This window comes from Asterias rubens, chromosome 7 (genome assembly GCF_902459465.1).
Source record: "Asterias rubens chromosome 7, eAstRub1.3, whole genome shotgun sequence".
In the NCBI taxonomy this organism is placed as follows: domain Eukaryota; kingdom Metazoa; phylum Echinodermata; class Asteroidea; order Forcipulatida; family Asteriidae; genus Asterias; species Asterias rubens.
The window spans coordinates 14,062,808-14,083,806 of NC_047068.1; the positions used below are offsets into that span (position 1 = coordinate 14,062,808).

General features: G+C 39.3%; 2 protein-coding genes across 5 annotated transcripts in view; one reads left to right on the top strand and one right to left on the bottom strand.

The window, feature by feature from the left end:
• LOC117292531 (protein KIAA0556-like) overlaps positions 1-8,617 on the top strand; it is a 43,778-nt gene extending 35,161 nt beyond the window's left edge. For 2 of the 3 annotated variants that reach the window (XM_033774610.1, XM_033774611.1), the window contains exons 35-41: positions 303-367; positions 916-1,026; positions 1,584-1,723; positions 2,451-2,552; positions 3,505-3,665; positions 5,457-5,557; positions 6,957-8,617. In XM_033774610.1, the coding sequence (XP_033630501.1) occupies positions 303-367; positions 916-1,026; positions 1,584-1,723; positions 2,451-2,552; positions 3,505-3,665; positions 5,457-5,557; positions 6,957-7,015 (739 nt within the window). In that variant the 3' untranslated portion in view covers positions 7,016-8,617. The remainder of the gene's footprint in view (positions 1-302; positions 368-915; positions 1,027-1,583; positions 1,724-2,450; positions 2,553-3,504; positions 3,666-5,456; positions 5,558-6,956) is intronic. The other variant, XM_033774613.1, reaches the window with a different exon arrangement.
• Positions 8,618-13,334: 4,717 nt separating this feature from the next.
• LOC117293009 (cytochrome c oxidase subunit 6B1-like) lies at positions 13,335-19,872 on the bottom strand. Of its 2 annotated transcripts, none has more exons than XM_033775211.1 (3): positions 19,750-19,872; positions 16,320-16,536; positions 13,335-14,983 (listed from the first exon to the last, which is right to left on the bottom strand). In XM_033775211.1, the coding sequence occupies exons 2-3, from the start codon at positions 16,518-16,520 to the stop codon at positions 14,930-14,932; spliced, it is 255 nt and encodes an 84-aa protein (XP_033631102.1). In that variant the 5' UTR covers positions 16,521-16,536; positions 19,750-19,872; the 3' UTR covers positions 13,335-14,929. The 2 variants fall into 2 exon arrangements, with proteins under 2 accessions (XP_033631102.1, XP_033631101.1); XM_033775210.1 differs by having other exon boundaries at positions 19,754-19,871.
• Positions 19,873-20,999: the final 1,127 nt, after the last annotated feature.

The window sequence follows — 20,999 nt, forward strand, 5'->3', positions numbered from 1 at the left end:
ATGTAAAGCATAATCAGTTTACTTATGCAGTCCTCAGTCCAACAGAATCAAGCGAAATTAGCAGTGAAATGTTTGAAGGGTTGGGGAAGTAATAAAGTGTATAAATGTTTATGTCTTAAAAAGCAAGTACAAATCAAGACATCTAATGTATCCATTTGTATATGCTGATGTTCATGAACGTTTGACCATCAATATGAAGTTCCAATTCTAGTTTGGAGACCAGTAATAATAATAATAATAACCAGTTCCTATACAGTACATTTTAACACCACTTTTCATCAATTTTTCTTCTGTCTTATCAGGCAAAGTCTTGTGGCGATGGAGCAGCCAAGTCAGGAGTATGTACCAATGCATATGCCATGCGGATGTATCCTTTCTGTTTTTTTATTGTTTTTGTTAATTATAATTTTTTTTTTTTTTTTTGGGGGGGGAGGGGGGGGGGTAACCCTAGCAGTGCCTTGTATGAAGCCTAAAGTCCAATCCAAAGGACATAGCAACAACAGTAAAGTGTCTTGTTCAAGGACCACACTCAGACAAAATCAGAACTTCAGTTCCAAGCGCTAAGCCGGTCGAAAAGAAATTATCTTTTATAAAAAAAACAAAGTTTTCGAGTAAAGGCTGAGTCACACTGCAGCGTTAGCGAAAACAAAAATGATCACGACGCAAAGAGAACGCATTCCATTGGTTTAATTGCTCCACGCAGAATACGCACATGCTCATTCTACCAATTTGATGCGTTCTCTTTGCGTCGTGATCGTTGTCGTTTTTGTTATCGCTGCAGTGCGACTCGGCCTTAAAGGCTGTTTTGCCATGGAAGGGGCGAGTAGGAGTAGTAGTAGGAGTATTTTATTACTGTTTTATAGTTTGTTTTTATTCTATTCTGAGTTGTTACTATTCCTTAACCTTTTGAGACAGTTGTGTTCCAGCTTCAGCTGATCTCCACCTGGGGTGATCCGTACTACATCGGTCTCAACGGTCTAGAATTCTACGATGCTAACGGCGACAAGATACCTCTTACTGAGACTAGTATCCTTTGCTTCCCTATACCCCAGTCATTATAAAACAGTGAAATGGAAAAGGAACCTGACTGTTTTTTACTCCCAACCTCAGTTTGGTGGTATGCATCTCTTTGGAACTCTTTGCCTGATGCATGTTTCCCTCCATCTTACAATCTAGACTGTTAAGAGGAATATCAATTCCTACCTTCAGCTCCCCTGAGTTATTTTCATGTTGAATGTTTTCTTTTTATTTAGCCTTGTTTGGGGTGAACTTGCTTAATTTTTAAGAAATTTATCCTAAAATAACACTGATAGCAACACTAGAAATTTATCTGTTCCTGTATTTTTCGCCCGAAAGTCTTATCTTCATCATCATCATGACCCAGATGTATCATCTGTGACCTTGAAAACATGTGATCCCAACACCGCATCACAAGTGAAATGTTTCTCAAAATGCTTACACTATCCGAAGCTGATGTACATGTAGGCTTGTAATACAAATTGTGTATTGCTATTTATTTTAAGATTGATTGCCAATTGTATACCTTCCCTTTAAGAAGTTATAGCGCCTTAATCTGACACCAGACATAGCAGCGTATCCATGCAGTGTGAATGTCTTGGAAGACGTCATGGACGACGTTCGTACTCCAGATAAACTCATTGATGGCATTAATGATACGTCTGATGGCAGTCACATGTGGCTGGCACCTATACTCCCTCATGTGGTAAGGCAATTGAAGCACATTCTGGAGCCTGACTTTAGCTTGTGGGTTTTGTTATAGTTTTTTTGTAAAGAGGGTCTCCAGGTCAAGTTGTGTTTTGTGATGCACTGTTTCTCAAATAAATAGAGTCCTCATGAAAGTGTAAGGAAATTACGTCTCTAACCTCAATTTAGATATTTTACTTTATGCTCGTTTAGAATTAATTTTGAAACATGATGTCATAGAGCAGCTTAAAAAAATAAATGGGTTTGTACATTCCATTTTTTTTCTTCAAAATAGCTACATGACCACGATATAATTAAACTCACAAAAAAGCTTACAGACAGATAGTATAAAACATTGTGAGAAACGGCTCCCTCTGAAGTGACGTAGTTTTGGAGAAAGAAGTCATTTTCCACGAATTTGATTTCGAGACCTCAAGTTTAGAACTTGAGGTCTCGAAATCAAGCATCTAAATGCACACAGCTACGTGTGACAAGGGTGTTTTTTTCTTTCATATTTATCTCGCAACTCCGACGACCGATCGAGCTCAAATTTTCACAGGTTTGTTATTTTATGCATATGTTGAGATACACCAAGTGAGAAGACTGGTCTTTGACATTAGTGTACACTGTCTTTAACCAATCACCTAAGCTGAAACATGTTTTTTGTGAAGATCATCAAAAACAAAGGCCACCTGAATTCTTGCATGTTTTTTTTGTTCTTTCTTCTGTCTTTACTTTCAATACAGATAAATCGAGTTTACATCATCTTTGATCAGCCTCTGGCAGTCTCCATGATCAAACTCTGGAACTACAGTAAAACACCGCACAGGGGCGTCAAGGAGTTTGGGGTAAGCCAAGATATTGAAAGTGTGTATTAATGCGTCAAAACATTGTTAAAGTAAATTCTTGGCAGGCAGTCGGGCTTTTTTACCTGCCGCCTCCAGCGACCATGGTTCGAATCACGATGGGGCACTACATGGATTGGGTTTTCAGTCCCTTGTGGGTTTACCTCTCACATCTAAAACTAAAACATGTAAAACTTCCTTTATTTTTTTCCTTTCGCTTTGTTGGGTTCTTGGCTAGTACAGTGTTTGAATTCGCTTTTCTGTGAGTCAATGCCTTCACAACAATGACACTCCTGTTGCCAAATTACCAAGCCCCAATTTCATTGCGCTGCTTAACGGTAAGCATATTTTCGTGCTTACTGTAGCAGAAAAACTTGCTAAGGTTCAAGTGATTTTACAGGTTAGCAGAAAAATTGGGCGACCATATTGCGCATTTACCGTGGATTTGCATTGTGACGTCATTTATTTTTGTGCAGTAAGCACCGGAAGTTAAGCATGCCTTTTTGTGTGCTTACGGTTAGCAGCACTATGAAATGGAAATCACGCAGTAAGCATGGAATCAGCCGCTAAGCAGCGCTATGAAATTGGGCCCAAATCTGGTGTGAACTGTTAAGAATGATTTAATCAGATGAAGCAACCATAATACAACACCTTGAACGGGAATCTGGGTGAGGTGGTGCTTATTGCTGGCAAATCATGTCAGAAACAAGCCCCTTATGGCATGTTTGGGTTCAAATGCACTTGGTTCTTTAACATGCATTACGCAACACACAGGACCTTTGGCTTTCGGCCCGTCCAAAGACTGCAGTAATAATAGTCTTGCTTAAGTTTCAAAGCCGGGACTCGAACCTACACTATGCTGATCAGAAACACCAGAGCTTGAGTCTTAGTGCTCATAAAGACCGCTTGGCCACCACATCCCACTATTTTATCTCCATCTTCTTTTCCATTACAGCTTCTTGTGGATGATCTTTTGGTCTATAACGGTATCTTGGGTCAAGTCGTCAATGCAGCTCGAGGCATCTTGCCCTCGTTGGATCTTCCTACTCCTTATCATACCATTATCTTCACTGAGAATGAACAACTTAGACGGAAAGAGAGACACTCCATCATTCAGTGAGTCAAAGCTTTTAAGTTTTCATTTAGACTGAATAATTCTGGGGGGTTTTAAAGCCAAGAAATGTGTTATGTTGAAGAGGAACGGGGGAATTTCAAATTCAGTTTTGAGATGTACTCATTTTCCATTATCAGGGCTCGGATTTTACACTGAATGTGGCCCAAGGTAAACGGCCCGATGCTTTTGACGCTAGTAGAGTCTTTTTGGAAGACTAAAAAGGTTAGAGACTTTTGTAACTTTCCTCGCTAACATGAGGACTCTCTGTATTGGAAAATGAGTGCATCACAAAATTAAATTTTACATTTTCCTTCCGCTTTAACAATTTTTTGAAAATGTCATGTGGACATGTTATTAATTTCTTTCTGCAGCAAAAGTAAATACTGCACCTACATTTCAGAGAAAGTGAATAACATGCAGCAGGGTTTGCCCTGAACTTTTTTGGTGACTGACCATCAGGACTAGATAGCTTGGCATAGCTTGTCCAACAGATTTGTCGCTAACCCCACGGATGCTTTTCAACTGTTCAATATTGAACTTGCCAATTGAAAAAATTAGAGTAACTTTTGACTTGTCTTTAGGTGGTTAATCTGGCATTTAGCCAGTGGACCACTGTTAAGGGAGGCCACTGACTTTATCACTATTGCTTGATATACATTTGTCTGTATTAATTTCAGATTTGATTTTGTTGCTCTGTCTGCAAGTTGTGTGCATGAGAAATTGATTTTGTTTTTTTCCCTGTTTTTTTCTCCCTCTTGTCACTGTCTGTACCCACTTTGTTTTTCCACCCTTGTTTCTTCTCACCACATGACCACCCTTTCTGCAAATGGCTGATGCACCTTACCTACACTGCCTCCCTTATACCTTGTTTCCCATCCTTCCTCACATTTTCCCTTCCCCAAATTTGTCCTTCCCCTGGTTGCACCCAATGTTCATAAACTCCACCCCAATCTGCCCAATCTCAAAATATCCCTCTATCCTGTTATTTCATTCCCTCCTACACCAACCTCTGTTCATTCTATAAACATTTGTTTATCCATCATTTCATTCAAATTAATCCGTCTCTAATATTCATCATGTATCCTTCCACATACTCATCTGTCATCATTTCTAACTTGTCTTCATTGAACTCTTTACAAACCCCTCCCCCAATCTTCTCCCTCCATGCCCTCTCCCTATTCTTGACACATCCCTCAAAACTCCTACACACTCATTCCATACGCTTTTCCTTTTTACCATGGCCAATTATTTCTTGGTTCCCCATCCACCTTTTCTTTATCACCATACCTCCTCCAATGCTGTCCCCCAATCAACCCAAACATACTACTTCGTCCCATCATTCTTTCTCCACCTTGCCCTAAATCATCCTTACCCGGTCATCCCATCCCCAAACCACTTTCTTGGTTGACTTTAACCACTTCTTTTGACTCATCCTCTGGTCATTTCTTATCTCACCACACCCTTTCCATCTCTATCACCCTAACCATCTCTTTCCGGTCATCCCCATCCCAATCTCCATCTTCTCTCACCACACCCTCCCCATCCTTCTTCCTCTCCATCCGGACACCCTTCCCCACCTACCTCCATCTTCCTTCACCCCACCCACTCTGTCCCTTATACAACCCTGGCCCCGGTCATCCCATCTCAATCTCCATCTACCCTCACCACACCCTCCCCATCCTTCTTCCTCCCCATCCGGACACCCTTCCCCACCTACCTCCATCTCCCTTAACACCCCTCCCACTCTGTCCCTTATACAACCCTGGCCCTATATCTCTTTCTATGTGATACAGTAACAGTCCTCACGATCAGGATGTCAAGATGACCAATGATTACCATGTGATGGCAAACTATAGCAATCCAAAGAAACAAACAAACAAACCAGCTGACCAAGGTATGCTTTCTCCAATAGACCATATCCAATTTGACGTTACCATTCAAATACCTGTCCCACAACATGGCGCCAATGAGCGTGTGGGTGTACGTGCGTGTGCCATAGAAATCAAACCAGGAAAGCTGCATGCTTCATTGATATACGCTTTCAGAATTGCCCTTACATTATAGCCACTTTCAAAGCAAAAAAGGGGTTGTTCGATACAGTCTATAGACCCTGCAAGTCTCCCACATATCAACTTATTCTGGGTCACATACATTTCCCAAGTATTTAGATTTAAAGGGAAGGTGTACCTCTGGCAACCACTTCTAAAATCAATGGCGATGAAATCTTACTTGCTTAGAAGTACAGCTCAGCTTTTGATAGTATTTTTGTGTGTATGCAAGTCGCCAGACACACAAGGCCTGAAGGCTACTTCAAGGTGTGGGCTACAAATCAACTATTTTAACAGGGGCCGTTTCCACCTATTCCTGGGGCTGAAACAGAGTAGCCCCCTTTACAGTCCATAAGGATGTAGGCTTGGGTATCATCCATCAGAAGCCTGGCTTGTAGAGCAGAAAGTACTACCTCTCGAACTTTACAGTGGAAAACATATGAGGAATCATTTCACTTTGAAGTAATGTGGTTATGGGAAAACGATATAATTTTTTTTATCCCCCAAAATTTGAACTTGTGAATCGTTACTGTCCGAAAGTTTTCTCAGTTTCCCAATTACAAATTGTATTTAGATCAGGGGTGTTTCAAGATGGCAGCCTTTTGTGAGTCAAACTGCATGCAATGATATGGGAATTGTGTCCAAGTGCACACACACCACCCAAGAATGTGCACTACACAGTAACACAAAGGGAAACTGTATCCCAAAATGGCACCACTAAGATTTATTATGGGTGAAAACGTTGGGTTCAATAAACGTCCTCCTCTTTCCTGCACAGCTGTCTTATAGCTAGAGTTCTTCATAGTTCAATTTTACACACAGGACAAAATTGTATCTAGATCGTATAATAGACATTATCTTCAGGCAAGCTTGAATCCTTGATTCTGATTTGTTGACCCTCAGCAACAGGAGGTGCAATATAAACCTATATCGCACTGCCAGTATCCCAACCTGCATATTGTACGCTAGGCATTTGTAAACGTACAGCAGCTCCAACACTGCATATTGCGTTATCTGAACATCATGTTTGCTTGAAATTAAACTCCTTATCACACAGTGCTCATGAACATCGGAAATTCCGATCGCGCTTGTGTGATAATTAATAATGTCATGTGATCACTGAGCTAGGCCAAACTTGTGTCATAGAATTGTAATCATCTTGTGATAACTTGAGTATATTGACTACTATTCAAAATTATGACGGCGTTCCATAACATTCTAAATGATCCGATTCTTGCCTTTCAGCAATGCGGCCCAAAACCAGTGTATCCAGCCATGGGGGCGTAGCAACACGACGCAGGTAGCAGTGATAAGGTACTGATGACAACCCAGGGTGGAACCGAGTGCAGATACTGCACTGATGCACATCACTTGTTCTTGGACAGGCATGGATATTGACTGCCAGGTATTCACTTATTCATCCTACTGTTAGTAAATATATACAGGTACACAGTCAACCCTCTTACTGTTCGACTATTCAATGTAGTTCACTGTGGATTTGAATGATTAAAAAGCTATTCCAGACTGCAGTTCGATAACATGTTAGCATGTGGTTAATGCATTTACACATTACACAGTCAACCCTCCTACTGTTTGACTATTCAATACCGTTGTGGTTTTGATTGATAGAGATACTATGCAGGTACGATACCATGTTAGCGTGTGGTGAATATATCTACACAGTACACAGTCAACCTTCGTACTGTTTCACCATTCATTACCATCCTCTACGGTTTTGAGTGATGGGTGAACTATGCCAGCCTGCTATTTGATATTACACATTGAGTTAGTTCTATGCAGTTCACCGTACGCCACCACACGCAACCTGCCTGCACAGTTGAATGATTTCAAATGGTCGGTCAACTCGCTGGGAAATGTCCATAGGATAATGCACTCTGTAACTCCCAGGTACAAGACCAGGGCTTTATGAAGAAACAAAATCTATGATTACGAAACTAGGACGCAAGCAAGTAACTCTTCGCCAAACTGGTGAGTCAACGAAAAATATCTGTCTTTCATGCATTTTCTTATTGAAAATCTGTTCTTTGTAAGAACATAGTTATTCATTTACATGAATAACTTCTGAATTTAATTTAAGAGTATTAAAAACAAATGTGCCGTAATATTTATTGTATATTTATTTGTACATAGTGTATAAGATTGGCAATTTTAATTGAATTTGACTTGATTACTAGTACTTACAATGTTGTTTCAGTACTTGTTTTTTGTTTGTGTTTGTTTAGAGTATACATTGTATTCACTTCATTGTTTAATACGACATTTTGCTAGTATTGATATTTTTAGCACGTCGTTGGAACCAGTACTTTCATTGTTTGTTAAACGGCAGGCTGATGGGGATCCAACTTCTGGGACCAATTTCATAGAGTTGCTTTTATAAGCACAAACAGGAACAACAAAGGTATGCTTACCCGAATAAGGTTACCAACCAAATTACCACATTACAGGTACAATTTGTGACTGGTAGTCTGCTCATTTCTGCTTATCGGATAATGATAAGCAATATTTTGGTGTTCTATGAAATTGAGCCCAGGTTTACATGTATTCATTATTTTAAATTGTGAAGTTGTGTGAATTTACCGAAGATGTGCCTTACGGAAGCTTAAAAAGTGGAATTATTTTCTTTCAATCAAGTGAGTATCCCAAACATATAGCATAATATCCTGGGTCAATCAAACACATACTGCATTGTTTTAGACTCTAAAAACTGGCTCAAATTTTAGAAAAATGTGGAGTTAACCCTTTTTTCAGTTTTGACCTGTTTCAACTGTCAATATTTCCCAAAATAAAGCTTATAATATTCAAAGTCAATAATGCTTGATCCTAAACAATGTGAAACCTGATGTAGGCTTGTAGATTTAAAGTGAATAAAAAATGTTTATGATTGACACTACACACACAATAAAGTCTCCTGTTTAGCATCAAGCCTTGTGTACTTGCCTCAAAATGTGCCTTGTATACTTGTCAATTTCTGCCTAAAAATAGCCTTGTTTCGCTCGAAAAATTACACATTTTGTGAACTTTTCGCTTGAAAAATTACACAAGGTTATAGCCTTGTGATTGTTTCGCTCAGAAAAGTATACAAGGCTATCCCTTGTGATTGTTTCGCTCGAAAAAGTATACAAGGCTTGTGATTGTTGTGCTCGAAAAAAGATACAAGGCCTTGTGATTGTTTCGCTCAAAAAAGTGTACAAGGCTTGTGATTGTTTCGCTCGCAAAAGTATACAAGGCTATAGCCTTGTGATTGTTTCGCTCGAAAAAGTATGCAAGGCTATAGCCTTGTGATTGTTTTGCTCGCAAAAGTATACAAGGCTATATAGCCTTGTGATTGTTTCGCTCGAAAAAGTATACAAGGCTATAGCCTTGTGATTGTTTCGCTCAGAAAAGTATACAAGGCTTGTGATTGTTTCGCTCGAAAAAGTATACAAGGCTATAGCCTTGTGATTGTTTCGCTCGAAAAAGTAAATAAGGCTATTGTGACTGTTTCGCTTGAAAAATGTGACAGTTTCACATAAAAAAGTGTACAAGGCTATAGCCTTGTGATTGTTTCACTCAGAAAAGTATACAAGGCTTGTGATTGTTTGGCTCGCAAAAGTATACAAGGCTATAGCCTTGTGATTGTTTCGCTCAGAAAAGTATACAAGGCTTGTGATTGTTTCGCTCGCAAAAGTATACAAGGCTATAGCCTTGTGATTGTTTCGCTCGAAAAAGTATGCAAGGCTATAGCCTTGTGATCGTTTCGCTCGAAAAAGTATACAAGGCTATAGCCTTGTGATCGTTTTGCTCAGAAAAGTATACAAGGCTTGTGATTGTTTCGCTCGAAAAAGTATACAAGGCTATAGCCTTGTGATTGTTTCGCTCGAAAAAGTATACAAGGCTATAGCCTTGTGATTGTTTCGCTCGAAAAAGTATACAAGGCTTGTGATTGTTTCGCTCGCAAAAGTATACAAGGCTATAGCCTTGTGATTGTTTCGCTCGCAAAAGTATACAAGGCTATAATAGCCTTGTGATTGTTTCGCTCGAAAAAGTATACAAGGCTATAGCCTTGTGATTGTTTCGCTCAGAAAAGTATACAAGGCTTGTGATTGTTTCGCTCGAAAAAGTATGCAAGGCTATAGCCTTGTGATTGTTTCGCTCAGAAAAGTATACAAGGCTTGTGATTGTTTCGCTCGCAAAAGTATACAAGGCTATAGCCTTGTGATTGTTTCGCTCAGAAAAGTATACAAGGCTTGTGATTGTTTCGCTCGCAAAAGTATACAAGGCTATAGCCTTGTGATTGTTTCGCTCGAAAAAGTATGCAAGGCTATAGCCTTGTGATCGTTTCGCTCGAAAAAGTATACAAGGCTATATAGCCTTGTGATTGTTTCGCTCGCAAAAGTATACATGGCCTTGTGATCGTTTTGCTCAGAAAAGTATACAAGGCTTGTGATTGTTTCGCTCGAAAAAGTATACAAGGCTTGTGACTGTTGTGCTCGAAAAAAGATACAAGGCTATTTATAGCCTTGTGATTGTTTCGCTCGCAAAAGTATACAAGGCTATATAGCCTTGTGATTGTTTCGCTCAGAAAAGTATACAAGGCTTGTGATTGTTTCGCTCGAAAAAGTATACAAGGCTATAGCCTTGTGATTGTTTCGCTCGAAAAAGTATACAAGGCTATAGCCTTGTGATTGTTTCGCTCGAAAAAGTATACAAGGCTTGTGATTGTTTCGCTCGCAAAAGTATACAAGGCTATAGCCTTGTGATTGTTTCGCTCGCAAAAGTATACAAGGCTATAATAGCCTTGTGATTGTTTCGCTCGAAAAAGTATACAAGGCTATAGCCTTGTGATTGTTTCGCTCAGAAAAGTATACAAGGCTTGTGATTGTTTCGCTCGCAAAAGTATACAAGGCTATAGCCTTGTGATTGTTTCGCTCAGAAAAGTATACAAGGCTTGTGATTGTTTCGCTCGCAAAAGTATACAAGGCTATAGCCTTGTGATTGTTTCGCTCGAAAAAGTATGCAAGGCTATAGCCTTGTGATCGTTTCGCTCGAAAAAGTATACAAGGCTATATAGCCTTGTGATTGTTTCGCTCGCAAAAGTATACAAGGCCTTGTGATCGTTTTGCTCAGAAAAGTATACAAGGCTTGTGATTGTTTCGCTCGAAAAAGTATACAAGGCTATAGCCTTGTGATTGTTTCGCTCGAAAAAGTAAACAAGGCTATTGTGACTGTTTCGCTTGAAAAATGTGACAGTTTCACATAAAAAAGTGTACAAGGCTATAGCCTTGTGATTGTTTCGCTCAGAAAAGTATACAAGGCTTGTGATTGTTTCGCTCGAAAAAGTATGCAAGGCTTATAGCCTTGTGATTGTTTCGCTCAGAAAAGTATACAAGGCTTGTGATTGTTTCGCTCGAAAAAGTATACAAGGCTATAGCCTTGTGATTGTTTCGCTCGAAAAAGTAAACAAGGCTATTGTGACTGTTTCGCTTGAAAAATGTGACAGTTTCACATAAAAAAGTGTACAAGGCTATAGCCTTGTGATTGTTTCGCTCAGAAAAGTATACAAGGCTTGTGATTGTTTCGCTCGCAAAAGTATACAAGGCTATAGCCTTGTGATTGTTTTGCTCAGAAAAGTATACAAGGCTTGTGATTGTTTCACTCGCAAAAGTATACAAGGCTATAAGCCTTGTGATCGTTTCGCTCGAAAAAGTATACAAGGCTATATAGCCTTGTGATTGTTTCGCTCGCAAAAGTATACAAGGCTTGTGATTGTTTCGCTCGAAAAAGTATGCAAGGCTATAGCCTTGTGATTGTTTCGCTCAGAAAAGTATACAAGGCTTGTGATTGTTTCGCTCGCAAAAGTATACAAGGCTATAGCCTTGTGATTGTTTCGCTCGAAAAAGTATGCAAGGCTATAGCCTTGTGATCGTTTCGCTCGAAAAAGTATACAAGGCTATATAGCCTTGTGATTGTTTCGCTCGCAAAAGTATACAAGGCTATAGCCTTGTGATCGTTTTGCACAGAAAAGTATACAAGGCTTGTGATTGTTTCGCTCGAAAAAGTATACAAGGCTTGTGATTGTTGTGCTCGAAAAAAGATACAAGGCTATTTATAGCCTTGTGATTGTTTCGCTCGCAAAAGTGTACAAGGCTATAATCCTTGTGATTGTTTCGCTCGCAAAAGTATACCTTGTGATTGTTTCGCTCGAAACAGTATGCAAAGCCTTGTGATCGTTTTCGCTCGAAAAAGTATGCAAGGCTATAGCCTTGTGATCGTTTCGCTCGAAAAAGTATACAAGGCTATAGCCTTGTGATTGTTTCGCTTAAAAAATGTGACAGTTTCACATAAAAAAGTGTACAAGGCTATAGCCTTGTGATTGTTTCGCTCGAAAAAGTATACAAGGCTATAGCCTTGTGATTGTTTCGCTCGCAAAAGTATACAAGGCTATATATAGCCTTGTGATTGTTTCGCTCGAAAAAGTAAACAAGGCTATTGTGATTGTTTCGCTTGAAAAATGTGACAGTTTCACATAAAAAAGTGTACAAGGCTATAAGCCTTGTGATTGTTTCGCTCAAAAAGTATACAAGGCTATATAGCCTTGTGATTGTTTCGCTCAGAAAAGTATACAAGGCTTGTGATTGTTTCGCTCGAAAAAGTATGCAAAGCCTTGTGATCGTTTTCGCTCGAAAAAGTATACAAGGCTATTTATAGCCTTGTGATTGTTTCGCTCGCAAAAGTATACAAGGCTATTTATAGCCTTGTGATTGTTTCGCTCGAAAAATATGAACGTTTCACATAAAAAAGTGTACAAGGCTTTAGCCTTGTGATTGTTTCGCTCGAAAAAGTATACAATATAGCTTTGTGATTCTTTCGCTCGAAAAAGTATACAAGGCTGTAGCCTTGTGATTGTTGCGCTCGAAATAGCCTTGTGATTGCTCGAAAAAGCCTTGTGATTGTTTCGCTCGCAAAAGTGTACAAGGCCTTGTGAATGTTTCACATAAAAAAGTGTACAAGGCCTTGTGAATGTTTCACATAAAAAAGTGTACAAGGCCTTGTGAATGTTTCACTTAAAATAGTGTACAAGGCCTTGTGAATGTTTCACATAAAAAAGTGTACAAGGCCTTGTGAATGTTTCACATAAAAAAGTGTACAAGGCCTTGTGAATGTTTCACATAAAAAAGTGTACAAGGCCTTGTGAATGTTTCACATAAAAAAGTGTACAAGGCCTTGTGAATGTTTCACATAAAAAAGTGTACAAGGGCTTGTGAATGTTTCACATAAAAAAGTGTACAAGGGCTTGTGAATGTTTCACATAAAAAAGTGTACAAGGGCTTGTGAATGTTTCACATAAAAAAGTGTATAAGGCTTGTGAACGTTCCACATAAAAAAGTATGCAAGGCTGTTTCGCTCGAAAAAGTATACAAGGCTATAGCCTTAATAATAATAATAAGACTTGTGATTGTTTCGCTCGATAAAGTGTACAAGGCTATATGTTGCCATATATGCAAAGAATATAGCTCTAACTTGCAACAAGGCCAGCGACTTTGTGAACTTATCAAATTGTGCCCTATAATGCAAACACATTTAAAATGGTTAAAATGACAAACTCATTTACTTTTTTAAACATTTTCTGGTCAAATCAAAACTCATTTATTATATCTAATGGCATCTCTAGGAACTAACGGGTGTTGTTGGATGAACTTGGGCTCCATTTCACACAAAAGAAAGGTCTGAATGGCTTTGCAAAATGTAGTATCACAACACAAATCACTTTGTGAAATCAATCCCAGAGCTCAAGCTTCATTACAAATCAATCAAATCAAATTTAAACAAACCCAGTACCAGATGAACATGTACCTTTCTCTTGACTTGTCAAAGCTGGATGTAATACCACAGGGCCTCAACAACCAGGCATGCTGTATGTACTCTCTTCGGTGAAGACTATCTTCTGGAATCAGAACTGTTCCATGTCAGAATGCCTGGACGTGTTTGGCGATTCGTGTTGATGGTAGAACACCTTTGCTTTGATTCACAAGGTCTTTGATTCAAATCCAACTTGGTAACACTACACTACATCAAGTAGGGGCTAGTAGATTGAATGCCACAATCATCTCTGGTTTATGACCGGAGGCAACAATGTATTGAATGGTGACAGAGAACCTGTTTATAAACTGGTATAGGAATTCAAAAAATTTATGGTCATCTGATGAATTTTATGGTAACATGAACACCAGTAAAGTATTAGTTCCCAAAAAACAAAACCTGTGAATTCTCCCAAATGGCTTATTACAAAGACTACATTCATGAAACCTCTTTCCCAGTAGTGTACACTCTCGCCGTGCAATGTTTGTCTTTCCAAGGATGTCTTGCTCGATCATAACCCCTGGAAGTGTGACTGAAATAACTAAATAGGTCCTGTGGTTGATTTATTTTGTGCTGTAGACTACGCAGAGTGTGATGTCAAAAGACGCATCAATTCATACAGCAAATAAACCCCTATCAATCTTTTGCGATCAAGTGTTACGCATAACTGTATGCAATTTACGGTGACCATATACATGTAAATATAAATGTGTAGCATCGAAAATACAATATACATTTGCGTACTACGCACCTGAAAAGCGCTTGAATGTCAGCATGCAAAGCAGTTACTTTTGGCGCATTGCCAATGGTAGCGAGGCTGAGTGTTCATGCTGATCATAATATAGTGCAATGACTTTCCACCACCCATTGTGAACAGTTACTCATCAAAATGGGTTAAATATTCTCCCTTTATTTAAACTAAATATGGATGCCAAAGTTGCTTCATACAAACTGTTGCAACAATTAAAAGTATTTATAAAATTCCATTCAGAAAAAAAAAACATGCACAGTGTTTGTTAAGTGATTAATTATCGTTTGTACAATACTGTCTTTATGTAAACCTTTTAAGAATATCACACCGGAATTAAATGTCCAATCGGAACAAACACATATTAAAATGTAGCCATGAAACACTTTGCTTCTATTCCATTCTGTGCCTGTCACTAGTGTTGATGATGCCCCAAAATGACCCCTTTATAAAAGTGGTCATTTTTGGGGCAGCTTATTGACTGAAAGGATGTGCCTGGATATTTTCAAACAACAAATAATATCTTTTTTCTGAGAATAAAATTAGGTACCCTAAAATTAACAGCAGGCAGGATTGGAGGGTCTCCTAGGTGCTGAGCGGATCCCTCTCATCAAATCTTGGTTGCCCATGTTCCGGCCTCTCTCTGGTCATCCCAAGTCTCTACCTGTAGTTCAGATAAAGCAAAGAGAAACAAAAATTAAAATAGTAAGTGGGAATGGTTATTAAGTGAACTAACCATTGAGGTATGAGCGACGTAGTCCACTTCATGTAAAAACCGTAAGCATCTGAACATCCTAAGAACTGTGCACAAGACAATAATAACTAATAATAATAATAAATCATTCTTGTGAAGCCCATTCCGTCTATGGCAGGACCCAAATGCGCTGTACGGGCATGAAGCTAATTTAAAGAACATGAGCAATTCTTAAACTAAACATTGTTATATGAAAGTGTATGACTAAAAGTTCATAAGATGAAGTGAAAACAAAAGGCAGGAGAAAATGTTTGAAAGTCACATGCCAACAGATCTAGTGTGTTCGCATTCCTAACATGTGTGGAAGCCGATTAAAAAGGTCTTGAGCTATGTATAAAATGATCTCTGGTGGTATGTAAGTTCTGTGTTCTTAGTTTCTACGCCGCAGGGTGGTCACAGCGTTGGTTTTTAGAGTCAAGAAGGTTCCTTAATGCAGATGAGATCACGCGTTAATTTTGTTTTAAACTATGTGATGTTTCGGAGGTTAAACGCTTAGGGTAGCTGCTGCCAAGCCTGTCGGTAGAGCTGTGTGCACAACTAACCGCATCAAACACACACACACACACCTACATGATTTGCCCAGAAAGATGGCTGCAGGCCGTTTCTCTAGTTTGTGTGACATCATGTGATGTCATGTATAAAATAATAATATAATAATAAGAATTGTAATGCGCACACATCCACCCTGCTGGGTGTTCAATGCGTGGTACAAAACAAAGAAAAATAGACACAACAAAATTAGTCCCAGGATGTCTTGCTTGATCATAACCCCTGGAAGTGTGACTGTATAGTACGCAGCCCTGTTGCTTTACAGAGACACCATGGCCTTGGTCATTGGCGCTTCTTGGACATTTGAATAGAAAATTACAACTTCCTCACAGAGGTGCCCTTCTCAAAGGAAAAGACAACTTGGTGCCCTTTCCCTTTCAGGCCAGAGTACAGTAGAAACAACAAGCAGGTAATGAAATTGTGCCTTGAATAATCCTAGCATGGACTTTGAGACACAGACTATGTCTTCAGATAGAAGTAAAGTCTTATCTTGTGACCATTTTTGTACAAGCTGCTTGCAGCTGCTCAAAAAAGGTAAATCATCTGGTACAGATGGATTGCACATGACGTCATTGACCGCCATCTTTGATGACTAACAATGGAAAAGTAACGTGCTTGGCAGGACTCTCAGTCAATGATAGCCTTTCACAGATGGCGGCCAACGCAAGGAGTCTATTTGTAAATGAAGATAACTCACCCAGGCAAATGGACACATGGACTTGTACACCTTCTTGAACCACTCACACGGCTCATAATCTTCTCCCTTCAGCTTTTGGCATCGGTGGAAATCAGTGTAATTCTGCCAGCAATTCTTGGTCTGATTTGTGTTCGGGAATCGAGCGTCAAAGGGGGCAGTGGTGTAGTTCTCCAGAGCTGTCTTTACGTGGTCATCACCCATGGTGCTATTGATGTTTCTGAAACAGTGAAGAAACAAGAATACACATTTAAAGGCAGTATTCTCACTTGGTGTATCCCAACAAACGCATAAAATAACAAATCTGTGAAAACTTTGGCTCAAGTTGCAAGAGAACAATGAAAGCTGAAAAACCTTGTACTACACAAATTCGGGTGCTTTAAAGCCTCATTAATATTTTAGTTACCTAATCTTTAAAAAAACGTTACTTCAGATCAGAGGGGGCCGTTTCTGAAAATGTTTTATACTATCAACAGCTCTCCATCGCTTGTTACCAATTAAGTTTTTACGCTAACAATAATTTTAAGTAATTACCGATAATGTTCAGTGCCTGTAAGAGATTTACAGAATTTGAGTTTAATTTTGATCAGGGATGGAAATGACATCAACCATGGATGGGCAGGGCACCGCATGCTGAAAGACACCACTGAATAAATCCCATGAGTCAATGTCTTTGCACGCACACTTTTAAAAAACTTTTGAGTTGAGTGCTTATCTTCGTGGATGTCAGCTTTTTTTAATAACTGATATTTTATATCCAAAATTTAATATCAAATTGACTCGATATATCATTATTTCCTGTGTACAAGTGACAAGATGAAGCCTAAAACGGTTCTTAATATACCGAAGATTCTCAGTTTAATTGACCTTTACCATGCTGTCTCCATCTTTGTCATGTTTCTTGTATCGAACAGCAACAATGAATGCCAATAATCATTTTGCAAATAGGAACCAGACTATTTTGTTCTTCCTGCCTCGGATTCGTTACATTGATATCAATGGGGAAAATTCAAGATGGCTGATAGGCTAGATCCTTTGCACTTATTGTTGTCTAAACAATATGAAATTTTTCGCCGTCCTGCTCCACTTGTTTTTGGATTTACAACGAAAAACAAGACGCTATATGCAGTTTAGGGTTACCGTGTAAAAAACATTAGTTTTACATGAAAATTGCCTCACAAAGTACCAGTGCCATACAAGCGGGCGATAACGTCCGTCGTCAATATGTCAAAAATACTCAAATGTAACGAATAAAATGAAAAAAATGAGGTACGTTGAGGTACGTTGGAGTAGTATTGGACTTTTTTTAATTGGGAGAAATTTGCACACATTTTGCAACCTTTGAAAACTTAGCGTTTTAGACATGTATCGAAGGTGGGCTGTAATGATGAGACCGATGTTAAAAGCGGATCCTTTAACAGCTCAACATGGTGAGCTACTCAACATCAATAACTGAAGTTTCCTTTCTACTTATACTTCAAGTTCTACTTCTATAAAAGACTAATACTCGGCAAAGTCCCATGATGGGATATCATGCCAAGATTACGCACGCGTGTGACCGATGAACTAGGGTAGATTAAGAGTGGATTTAAACTGGGATAGCGGGGCAGTGACAACAGGCAGAGGAAGATTGTTCCATACAGGGGTAATTCTTGGGGAAAACAAGTTTTTGTAAATGTTGGTGCGGGGTGAAAAGAGATGGTATTTGGTATTTCCATCAGTCAGTCCGTGGATGGAGTTTTGAATTGAATTTGAAGGTTATTCGTTGGGTATTTTTGTAATTTTAGGGCATTTTTCGTGTGACATTCATAGAAAATGTCAACTTGGCCTTGGTCTGGGGCGCTAGATGACCGATAATGTCAAAATTTTGGGAAAAGGAATCTAGCGCCCCAGTCACTGGGTCTAGGGGAAAAACAAGTTTTTGTAGATGGTGGTGGTGCGGGTAGCCCAGGTTGGACTCCTCCGTTGCAGGCAAAACGCAACGGAGTCCAGGGTATAAAGGTCCCGTACCATTGCGAACATTTTTCACAAATCTGTTAAAAATATTTCTACCTAAGTCGGGAGTCTGAACTTTTACTCACATGTTCCTTGTAGTTGGAACTCAAAGTTCGCATTATTTAAAATTGTTGAATTTTCTCCTTTGGTGTTAATATTTTGTGAAAAGAAAATTGAAATTAGCGTGTTCCGATCCCACGTCGTGCACTAACTTCCATGTAAACACTTTCTTGCACTGATCACTGGCGGCCTACTATTTGCAGCCAAATCGCTGTCAACCTGCGTTAACCAAACACTAAGCAGATAGATAATAGTCGGTGAGCAATTTACACAAAGCGCAGAACTATGCGATACCGAGCATTGACGTCTTGTGCCAAGACTCCATGAGCCGGAAGCGTATTTTTTTCCTAGGACAAATGAGGCCACCTTTTACCATAAATTAGCGCATGCTAACCGTCCCAAGAAAAAAAATATATGCGTGCAGGAAAGCGCCCTCTGTTGTCCGCACATGTACAAGAAGCACTGTGAAAAAGCAAGACGGCGCACGGCAGACGATTTTTTGCTGCAAGCTTGGATTGTTTTGTTTTTTTTAACAAGAAAAAAAAATTGATATTAGTAACCAAAATTCAACCTGAAATTTATAAAAATTCTATTTGAGCTGAAATATTCTATGCCTCCTGGATTTTAAAATGTATATTGGAGGAGTTGAAGGCGAGTTAACGGCACCTACCCTGTTTTGACGGCGAATAGCGGCAAGATAATGCACTGTACTCAAAGCCATGCGCACTTGGGCTCACAATATCAAGTGGTACACGATGATCAACATCGCCAGCGCAGAACTTCGACATATTTTCGGATATAATTTCTTCCACAGATATATTTGTTGGCTGTGAACTCGCGGAGAATTCAGTTAGGGACACCATGAATATATGAACGGAATTTCAGCTTCTCAAATCAGGTAAAAAATAAAGAAAATTGTAGTCAAACTTGTGTTCGCATTGTAAAGAACCTTTATACCCAGGAAGTCAGTGCAGTGGCACCGACTGACGTCCTACCAGGGCTAGTGGTGCGGGGTGAAAAAAGATGGTATTTCAGTCAGTGTAAGTGTAAGTGGATGGTATTTTAACTAACTGCGTGTTAATGACACAACCGAAACTTCCCCACACACTCAATATACACTCATAATGCTTGTATACTGGATGGTTCTATCATGGAGCAAAGGTAATAATTAATAAAATTCTCAAGAGATAGTAATAGTTTTGCCTTTCACTTGCTTGCTTGCTTGATCAACCGCCCGGCCGGCAACCGGGCATTTTGTCCGAAAACTAGGCATACAAAAATGTCTGAATTTAAAAGTAACAATACAATTATTTGCAATGCTTTCACGTATAAAAGGTCTCCTATACTGATTTATTATTGGTTTAGAATGATTATTTACTTACATATTACACGCCTACAGAAGAAATTGGAGAAATAAAGTGCGTTCTTCCGACACTATCGAAGTTGGAAATTACTCACGTAGATTTGACCTTTCGTGCACTGTTTCTATGAGAACTAGGAACAGCCGCTCTACTTCTACTAACATCACGTGTTAACAAACGCCGTTCGCCAGACTATAGTGTAAAAATAAAGAAAGAGTAACGGCAGAGGGCGCTTTTCACCGCAAATTATTGGTGCACCCACCACAATAAAACTCCTGTAACAACTATTTTTAATTTAAAAGACAATGGACACTATTTGTAATTGTCAAAGATCAGTCTTCTCACTTTGTGTATCTCAACATATGCATAAAATAACAAACCTGTGGAAATTTGAGCTCAATCGGTCTTCAAAGTTGCGAGATAATAATGAAAGGAAAAACAACCTTGTCACACGAAGTTGTGTGCTTTGAGATGCTAGCTTTAGAGACCTCAAATTCTAAATCTGAAGTCTCGAAATCAAATTTGTGGAAAATTACCTCTTTCTCAAAAACTACGTTACTTCAGATGGAGCCGTTTCTCACAATATTTATACCATCAACAGCTCCCCACTGGTTAACAACAAGGTTTTATGCTAATAACTATTTTGAGTAATTACCAATAGTGTCCACTGCCTTTCAAGTCTCTCAGCCTTTTAAAATAACAACCAAATCAATTTTCGAACAACTAAACCTTAGATTGCTTTTCAATTATTGGCCGGAGAGCTGTTTGGAATGTTTTTGTTTTCCAAGTGACTTCAGTTTTCGTGAACAACTCTAAAGCCTAAATCTATCAAAAATTAATCTCCTCAAAAGTTAATGCACAGAGCCCCTATGGTGTAGTAAACCTGTCATATACCACAATCTGTTAATTGCATCCCCAACATTCAAAAGATAAGTTGAGGGCATACATGATGTTGCCTGTGCACCCTCCTCTTTCGCTTGGCCCCACCGATCTCAACCGTAGATGTAGCAGGACGTCACGGAGAGCGGACTCTTGGACCAAGCAAACCGCCCCAAAGCAAACAAAAGTGTCTGGTTTCATCCACTGGGATTTTCATACATTTACAACACATAGAGTTGACATTGAACTTTGGGACGCAAAAAAGTTCTCTTCAGTGAATTGCGTTTACGATGAGATAGCGGGGTGGTTCGTTGGGGGCCGAACATTTCTGCGCGGCTCCACCTGTGTCAATATAACTTCCAATCACATGAGCTGTAATGGAACGACA

Coding starts and splice junctions, on each gene's coding strand:
- LOC117293009 (XM_033775211.1), bottom strand. CDS start 16,520: ATGGGTGATGACCACGTAAAGACAGCTCTGGAGAACTACACCACTGCC. Junction 14,984..16,319: donor CCATGTGTCCATTTGCCTGG/GTGAGTTATCTT, acceptor TCTGAACTACAG/GTAGAGACTTGGGATGACCA.